The sequence below is a fragment of the Sinocyclocheilus rhinocerous genome, unplaced genomic scaffold (assembly GCF_001515625.1).
Source record: "Sinocyclocheilus rhinocerous isolate Xijiao unplaced genomic scaffold, SAMN03320098_v1.1 scaffold86, whole genome shotgun sequence".
NCBI classification, from domain to species: Eukaryota; Metazoa; Chordata; class Actinopteri; order Cypriniformes; family Cyprinidae; genus Sinocyclocheilus; species Sinocyclocheilus rhinocerous.
In genome coordinates this window covers 479,699-489,295 of record NW_015650012.1, presented here as the reverse complement: position 1 = coordinate 489,295, position 9,597 = coordinate 479,699, and the positions used below count along the sequence as shown (strand labels likewise).

Sequence of the window (9,597 nt, the reverse complement as noted above, 5' to 3'; positions counted from 1 at the left end):
AAATATATATTCAATTATTATTGGATCTCCTTCAATACTTTCAGAATCTTTACTTATTAAAACGATTTTGTTTCTGTATATTAAAATATATTTTTATATTAACATTTTAATGACAGTATATTTATTGAAAAAATAATTTTTTATTTATTTTTCAAAATAAGCAGAAAATAGTACAAACTTTGCTAAAGTGATTGTTTTGAACAAGTATTAATTTAGTCATTATTTAAAAAACCGGCACATTTTTTCTTAAGGTGGGCCTTTAGCCCCGTTGTACCCTATCCTATTCTCTGCACCTGCTCATACCCTCAATAGATCCTGTCAAACCATCCTGCCCTCCTTCAGTCTGCACACAAAAACAAGCTATTCGTCAACCTAGATATAAGTAGCTCTCATTTAAAAGTGCCTAGACACTTTTGTTTGCTTCTATTAAAAAGTAAAAACAAACACAATCTTCAGGGCAAACTGTTGAAGAGGCTCTTCATCAAAACACAAATGTAGTTTTGTTCATTGCATTGAAGGACAAGTCATCTGCTGTTTTTGGAAGCAATATTGCTCTCTGTAACTGTAACTGACTGAAGGAAAAAGCAAATCATATTTTCTTGGCATCTACATAATGTTCTGTATCTCTAAGACACAATAGATTTCACAGAGGATCTTCCAGGGCAGGCCGCACCCTCATGTCATTAATGTTACTAAAGGATATTGGCAGTATTAGAGGAGCGTTTCAGGTTCAGTAAAAGTTAAGTTGGACAGCATTTGTGGCATAATGTCAATTACCATAGAAAATATTATTTTATACAACGGTTCTAGTCCTCAGATTTGATTGGCTGAGCAGCATTCCAAGAGCACTGATATGCAGTCCAACAGCACTTTTTACAGTTTGTATCACTTTGTTTTTCTGTGTTCAAACAGACAGTCAGTCTGTGTTAGTGGTGAGGATTTTTTAGTGACTCTTACAACAAGTGATTGATTTTGTCATTGAATCATTTGAAACGATTCATTAAAAAATACTGTTTATTCAGGAACATGTCATTGAATCATTCACTCAACAATTCATTGAAAAACACAGATTCATCCAGGAACAAAACAAGTTGCTCTCTTTATGAGTGAGTCACTGAATCATTCACTCAACAATTCATTGAAAAACAGATTCATTCAGGAACCAAACAAGTTGCTCTCTTTATGAGTGAGTCACTGAATCATTCACTCAACAATTCATTGAAAAACACAGATTCATTCAAGAACAAAACAAATAACTCTCTTTATGAGTGAGTCATTGAATCATTCACTCAACAGTTCATTGAAAAACACAGATTCATTCAGGAACAAAACAAATAACTCTCTTTATGAGTGAGTCATTGAATCATTCACTCAACAGTTCATTGAAAAACACAGATTCATTCAGGAACAAAACAAATAACTGTCTTTATGAGTGAGTCATTGAATCATTCACTCAACAATTCATTTAAAAACAGATTCATTCAGGAACAAAACAAGTTGCTTTCTTTATGAGTGAGTCATTGAATCATTCACTCAACAAATCATTGAAAAACACAGATTCATTCAGGAATAAAACAAATAACTCTCTTTGTGAGTGAGTCATTGAGTCATTCACTTAACAATTCGTTGAAAAACAGATTAATTCAGGAACAAAACAAGCTGATCTCTTTATGAGTGAGTCATTAAATCATTCACTCAACAATTCATTGAAAAAAACAGATTCATTCAGGAACAAAGCAAATAACTCTCTTTATGAGTGAGTCATTGAATCAATCACTCAACAAATCACTGAAAAATATAAATACATATTCATTTAGGAACAAAACAAGTGACTGTCTTTATGATTGAGTTTTAACAAAACAGTTGATTCTGCTGTGGCTTTGTTTAGAATTGTTTCCTTTGAGTGAGAAAAAATAGACAAAATAACTGCCAATATTGTATCTAGAAGTTTTTCAGTTTCATAAACTGTTGTATAAGAGCAGTATCACAGATGCTGTTGGTCTACACTGCTGTATTTTAAAGGATTTTTCGATACTGGAAAACAAGAAAAATGCTTATTTAGAAAATAATTATTTGCAAGGTGTGTATTAATTGCGAAAAGCATCATTTCATGCTCTTTACCAGTTTGCATAATTCTCTTTTTCTTGAACATTTTTTTATTTTCCACAGCATTCTGTATGCAGACATTGTTGGATTCACACGTCTGGCCAGTGACTGTTCACCTGGAGAACTTGTCTACATGCTCAATGAGCTCTTCGGCAAATTTGACCAGATAGCCAAGGTATTGGCCTAACGGGCATAGGAGAAACCAGTACTTAATTGTCAAACTTTAAAGTGACAGTTAGGCCCAGTCTCTCTCCTAATAATGACATGCTTTCATGATGATATATTGATATGATATTCATATTTTTTTCTGTACACAATATAATGTCTACTACACCTGCTGCCTTGATGGTTTGTTTGATGCAGGATAACGACTGCATGCGGATCAAGATCCTGGGCGACTGCTATTACTGTGTGTCAGGGCTGCCAGACCCGCTGACTGATCATGCCAAGGACTGTGTGAAGATGGGGCTGGACATGTGTGAGGCCATCAAGTAAAAGTCTTTCTCAAACTAGATTATAATTGGTCCATCACAGCAATCTGCACTGAAATATGTTTGCATAATAACCACTAAACTGTATAATTGACCTTTGTCACAGGAAATTTCAGTTTCCTACATAGCTGTGCTTGTTTAAATGTCTGTGCAAACACCATGTAAAATTCGGTCTTAATAGGCAAATTTAACCTAAATGTAATTGGCATACAATGCCGTAAGGTTGCCTAAGGTTGCCAGCCTGCGGAACACCTGCTGGGCATCCCATAAGCCAGTGCTTATCAGGATTTATTTTGAGATAATGACCAGCTGCACATTATCCATTTTCCATTTCTTCATTAGAACAAAAAGTCACATAGAGTTAGATCTGCTTAAAAGCCCTAAAACCACTACACATGAGCTGTTTGTCACATTATAGCCTTTCATCATCTACAAGGGACCATTTCTGTGTTGTTTTATCCCATGGTGTCTGTCTTTTCAAGCACTACTCTCTGAGGCTGAAATAACGCTCGTACTCAAGAGGCTCAGATGTGTGATATTGCTGAAACCCACACATTCTCCTTTCTCCAGCTCAAAGTGCAGCCCCTTTTTCCAGTCCCTTTCACGATTCCTCACCCATTCTTCATTCTTCCGCTCTTCTGCCACACATTTGCTTTCCGTTACGCTACTGCAATCATTTTCTTTCACACACACACAAATCCATTTTAGGGGGTTATTGAGAACCCTTCAGTGTATTTTCCAACATAACATAGCTCAGGTTGAGGGGCTCCTAGAAATAAGAATGGTGTGTGACAGATTCACTGAAATGATCTGTCAGAAACACACACACCTCCAGGGGTGCCATGCACTTTTTTATTTTATTATATTTATTTATTTTTTAGCAGGTTAAGCAATTTTATACTGGTCCACAAACTAGACCAGAACCAAACTAGCTTAACCCAGCCCACATAAAAAAAAACATGCTGGTCTGAACTGTTTTGTGCAGCAGGGACATGGTAACATTCAAACTAGCTTATCTAAAACACAAGATGAAACGTTCTGTGTGCTGAATGAATATATACACAGGCACCAGACACACTTCCTCATAAACCAACACGTACCGCTGCAGTCTTGGCACCTTCTGATATTTACTTTGCTATAAATATTTCTGGTGTTAAGCTGAGTTGTGTCAGTGAAATATGGTGCTGTTTCAGTCATTTCAAAGAATGGAGGGAGAGCCTGAAGTGTGTACATGCTGTAAAATAAATATCTTTCATGACACTGGAAGAAAACTTGCCTTATTTACATAAAATAGTCCGTCAAGAGTATCCAAATTTATGTTTCTCATGATTTAAAAAAAAAAAAAACCTTTCGATCTAAAGGTTTATGCTTACAATTAGTTTAGTAGACAAATATTAATTGTGCTTTCACATACATTTCTTTAAAAACTTTGTAATAAAAAATACTTTTTAAATATATTTTTATATACTTTTAAGAATATTTTTTATACATTTTAATTCTGATAATTGATTAAAATACATTTTGAATTAATTACATGCTTATTAAATAATTCAATTCATAATATGCTGATTAAATAATCAAATTTATCTAAATGAATTTCATAAATACATATATGAAATACATAAATACATATTCAATTACACTTGTGGCAAAATGATTTTTTATTTTTTTTTATTTTAAAATGTATAGTAATAGTAAACAATGAGCAAACTTTACTTGTTATTTCAGGAAGGTGAGAGATGCTACCGGGGTTGACATTAACATGCGTGTTGGAGTGCACTCTGGGAATGTTCTCTGCGGTGTGATCGGCCTCCAGAAATGGCAGTATGATGTTTGGTCACATGACGTCACCCTGGCCAATCACATGGAGGCGGGGGGTGTACCTGGGTAAGATCAGCATATGACTTTTGTTTTTCCCCATTTCACGATTTTCACATATTTGCCATAAGTGCTATTATGCTCGTGGAGGGTTCTTGACGTTAATAGAAATGCTTTTTTGAGAGCACAATGAATGTGCTTTTGTGCTACTAATGAGTGTTCGTTGAATAACTCAAAAAAATAACAGAAACGCAAAGCACTACATTTATTTTTTATATCTCGACTCTATTGTCTCTGCAGGCATTGGAACATTTGTGAAATACTCACATAATGCACCTGTTTTTGTGAAGTGTTCTTTCATTCGCCATCCTGTAATAGTTGTGTGCTCCTCTCCAGACGAGTTCACATCTCTTCTGTAACACTGGAACATTTGAAAGGAGCGTATCAAGTCGAGCCAGGCAACGGACAAAGCAGAGATTCTTACCTGAAAGAGCACGGCATCGTCACGTACCTTGTCATCACCCCGAAGGTAAAAAATGACTCAGTCCAGCTTTCACGTTTATAAATAACTAGACATTTACATTTTCTTGCTTTGTGTTTGCTAGAGGTTTTTTACTGGCTCTAATCATGTTAGGGGTTTATAACAAACATCAGCTATGATAATAATTATTGTGGAAACAATAAAACCATTTTTAAATAAATAACATAATTATAAAAAACAAAAATGTCTGTTTATTACCCAGAAAATTATTAATCATAGCCGAACAAACACCTGCTGTATGATGTATGTTAATAAATCATATCATAATGTGTCTAGTTATGCAACTGAAGCAGTTAAATTACTTTTCAAATTAGCATTGCATTCAATTCACCTTGAGCGCTAATTAGCATAATTCCCGTATTTAAACTTTGCGGTTACACAAACGTGCCTTTGTGGTCATATTTCACAGCCCTGGGGAGAGTGTTTATCAAAACACAAGTTCGAGGAAACTGGCATCAAGACCCAGAAGATTCCTGAATATCCGTTCATTCAGATGTGTGTGGGCTTTTCAGCCCACAGATATTATAATGCCTGGCACCATATATTCAAATAACAATGCCTATTCTTCTATTTATTTATTTTTATTATTTATCCGGTGCCTTATTTACTTTTCAACAATGCATTTGCTTTGCCCGAGGTAACAAAAGCAGCACATTTTTCTCATAAGAGACTCATACATTTATTTCTGTTCAGTTTGAGCCTTTCGGCCTTCTTATGAGAACAACCCACTGCACACCCACTCCTTCCACACTGCCATTATGATGACTGCATTTGAGTTTGGAGGGCTTTTGCTTGTTTGTTTAGTTGTTCTCTTTTCTTTTATCACCCTGTTGTTCAGTTAATGCCAATTTGCATTTTTTTATTTATTCTAATGAACGACTGCCATCGAGTCAAGTTGCTGTAAAAAAGTAGGCCATACAGACTTGACACAGTACCAAAATTGTTTAGGATCCATAGTATACAAACATTTACTGAAAATCAGTATCAGATCACTTAATGCACTTGAATATAAAAAAATGTATTACAAAACACACCTGTGACCCACCACTTCAGTACATATTCTTGTCCGATTTTTTGGGATTTCTGTGCCGTAACACCTCTAGCCTATTTAGACTTGTACTTCATGCTATGGTTGTACTTCATGCGTAGGTAGAAAAACGGAGTCCCCCGCTACCTGCTCGTCTTCGCACCACTCTGGATGGGGTCAAGATGAGGGCATCTGTCCGCATGACGCAGTACCTTGAGTCCTGGGGAGCAGCCAAACCGTTTGCTAACCTCCACCATCGAGACAGCATGACCAACGAGAACGGCAAGATCAACACACACGTGAGTCAACCTGAGCACACATGCAAAAAATACAGTCATCGTGATTACAGTCATCAGGACTAGTTTTGCTGGAAGCATTTAATAGTGCTCTATTAATTACGTCTGTTCCATTTTGTTCTTACAGGATGTGCCATTGGGGCAGTACAACTTTCAACAAAGGTCTGAAAGGTCTGGGTTTTTTTTACTGTTCATTGCTTTATATAACAAAAAAAGCAAAAATCTAAATTCAAGTGAATAACCTTTCAGAACGTTCACACTGACCTCACTTACATTTCCATGGTTGGTTAGTCTCTCGCCCTCTTTTTTCTTCCCTTTCAGAACAAAATCACAGAAAAAGAGATTTGAAGAGGAGTTGAACGAAAGAATCATTCGCACTATTGATGGCATCAACTCACAGAAGTGAGCATCCCAATGCTCTGTATCCATATGGAGGAGGAACTCGTGAATTCCCTGCAAAACAACACATGAAATAGCTAAATGATAACAAGGAACAAGTCTGACCTCACAATGAAAATCTGGGATTCAAAATCTTATTTAAATCAGGAAAAAGAAAAGAAAGTTGTTTGATTTTGAAAAATGTAAAAAAATATTTATTCACATATTTATTAAATAATTTTTTATTTAATATATTTTATATTTATTTTATTTAATATATTTTTTTATTTAAAATTTTTCATTTAAAATGTATTTAGTAAAATAAATAAAAACTAATAAATTAATTCAACAAATACAATTATTTATATAATATGAAATAATACAATTAAAATTTATACTTATTAAATAATTATTTATATTTATATTAAATAGAAAAATGTAAAATAGAAGCATTTTCATTAGTGGTCGATTTGGAGCTCAATATACAATATAACACATATTTGTCCTTTTGTTTCACTTTCAGAACATTTCCTGCATCAGTATCACTCAACAAGCTATTATAATAGCGATTCATTGTTACAATGAGAATTTAATTGTTATTAAATGACTTAATTAATGCTTTCTTTCCACCAGACAGTGGCTGAAGTCAGAGGACATTCAAAGGATATCTCTGTTCTTTCATAATAAGACACTTGAAAAAGAGGTACATTCCACCTTGAGATGTGTCATTGAATGGCAAATACTGTATGTGCTTCATTGTGAGAAAAACACCTCAGAACAAAGACTTATTGAAAAAAGAAAGAGCTGAGATATTTCTTTTTTTTCTTCTAACAGTACAGAGCCACAAATCTGCCTGCCTTCAAGTACTACGTCACGTGTGCTTGTCTCATTTTCTTCTGCATCTTCATAGTGCAGGTCTTAGTCTTGCCAAAGTAAGTAGCATCTTCCAAGTGTCTCATTGTCTTTCGTGACGCAATTACGCTGCCGTCTCCCACAGCACTTAGACCAAGTGACGCATAATAATATTACAACATATCTACACAATTGAGAGAAAATGAGTGCAACGATAAAGAACGGGGTGATGGGCACATCAATGCCTGCCTGAAAAAGACAGCCCTGAGCAGACAGTTATAGATTTTTTTTTGAATCAGAGTCCAATCTGGTTTGGAAATGATGTCTCCTTTTGTATGAAGTCAGACCTATGAAGTCAAATCTATGCAAGACGTCACCCTAATTTTCTGCTCATGTTGACCGAGAACACATTCACAAGAGCCGAGAGCACAGCGCTTTCTCTCAAGCTGAGTTCTCACTTCCTCACATTGATTTTATAACAGATTTATAGTGAGATATGGCACCGCAAAGACTGGAACTGAACATTTTTGTTCCTATATTCAAAAAGCTATTAAAATATGTGATGCTTGCTTGGGTTTATTTCAATTCCTTAAACTTCGCCATCCCCAAAACCCTAAATTTCAGCATCTGTTTGTTCTATGTGAATGTAATTCATTTCTTAAAGGTCCCATATTGTACACCTTTCTGGAGTTTTATTTTAGGTTTTGATGTCCTTAAGAATATATATTTGCGGTATAAGTACCAAAAAACATCTCAATATATTTATACAGCTCCTTCTTCAGGAGCTCTGCTGAGAACAGGTCGTAGTTACATAGCACCTAGACCTCAGTTATCATGAAAAAAGCCAGGAAATTTCAGTTTTGACAATATGGGACCTTTAATGAAAACAGAAGTTCTAAGATGTTCTATTTTTCTAAGCAAACTGACTTTTTCACCTACTGGACAATGAAACAGGTGAAAAAACCCAAAGATCTACACTGAAGAAGGCATCTGAGCTAGTGTTGTTACTGTTAATGAAACTACTAAAACTATTGAAAATTGTTTTGCTGAGAAGTTGAAAGCTGAAATAAAATAGATGAGAAGCTTAAACTCAAAAAAACATCTATTTCATACCTGCTCACCAAACTTGCATACTTCCAGAATAGATAATTAGAGGGAACATGGGAAAGAAACGGAAGTCATTTGCCTTATTAAAAGTCAATGTATCATCAGAATGATTTTGAAACTAATATTTCAGGGGGGTTTTACCTTGAAATATTAGTTTTGGAATCATTCTGAAGGGACACACAGTTACATTAAGTTGAAGTACTAAAATTAATTAAAGCGAAACAAAAATATAATTATTAAATAAAAAATGTAAAAAATGTGAATGCTGCCTTAGCAACTAACTGAAATAAATAAATAAGTTTAAGTTAAATTACTAAAATTACTGAAATTAATGGTAAAATAAAATAAAATGTAATTCTTAGAATTTAAAAAAACTTAGATTAAATTTTAAATTTTAAAATTTTGCCTTAGCAACAAACTGAAATAATTTTAAGTTAAAGTACTAAAAACGAAAACGAAAAAAAAAAAAAAGCTAAATATTTTTTTAAATATTTAAAGCTATTTTAAAAAGCGTATATAATTAATAAAACTTACACTAATTATAAGATGAAAACTGAATACATAAACATGAAAGCTAAAAAAAAATTCAAAATATTAATAAATAATATAATTGTACATAAATAATTCAAAAATAACACTGATGTGGGGTATATCTCAAGAGCAGAATGTCTTAATGCTGGATTTGATGGTGGGCTATTTTGACCTGGAGCAGGTAGCAATCACCTTGCAATCACCCAAAACACCTAGCAATGGCTATAACAGTGCACTAAAAACTATTTACAACCCCATCAGCCACATACCAACCAACCGCAACATCCATCAAACATTGTGTCTTTAAAAGGATCCTGTTATGCTTTTTCACTTTCAACTTTAGTTAGTCTGTAATGTTGCTGTTTGAGCATAAAAAAGATCTGCAAAGTTACAAAGCTCAAAGTTGAAATCAAAAGGAGATATTTTATTTAACAGAAATCACTTTTCAAA

At 34.2% G+C, this 9,597-nt stretch overlaps 1 protein-coding gene across 1 annotated transcript in view; it reads left to right on the top strand.

Annotated features, from left to right (window-relative positions):
• LOC107711297 (adenylate cyclase type 2-like) overlaps window positions 1-9,597 on the top strand; it is a 54,573-nt gene that overhangs the window by 31,018 nt on the left and 13,958 nt on the right. Inside the window, exons 7-15 of the mRNA XM_016516267.1 lie at window positions 2,170-2,281; window positions 2,470-2,597; window positions 4,326-4,484; window positions 4,812-4,944; window positions 6,106-6,282; window positions 6,407-6,450; window positions 6,601-6,681; window positions 7,291-7,360; window positions 7,492-7,589. Coding sequence (XP_016371753.1) covers window positions 2,170-2,281; window positions 2,470-2,597; window positions 4,326-4,484; window positions 4,812-4,944; window positions 6,106-6,282; window positions 6,407-6,450; window positions 6,601-6,681; window positions 7,291-7,360; window positions 7,492-7,589 — 1,002 coding nt within the window. The remainder of the gene's footprint in view (window positions 1-2,169; window positions 2,282-2,469; window positions 2,598-4,325; window positions 4,485-4,811; window positions 4,945-6,105; window positions 6,283-6,406; window positions 6,451-6,600; window positions 6,682-7,290; window positions 7,361-7,491; window positions 7,590-9,597) is intronic.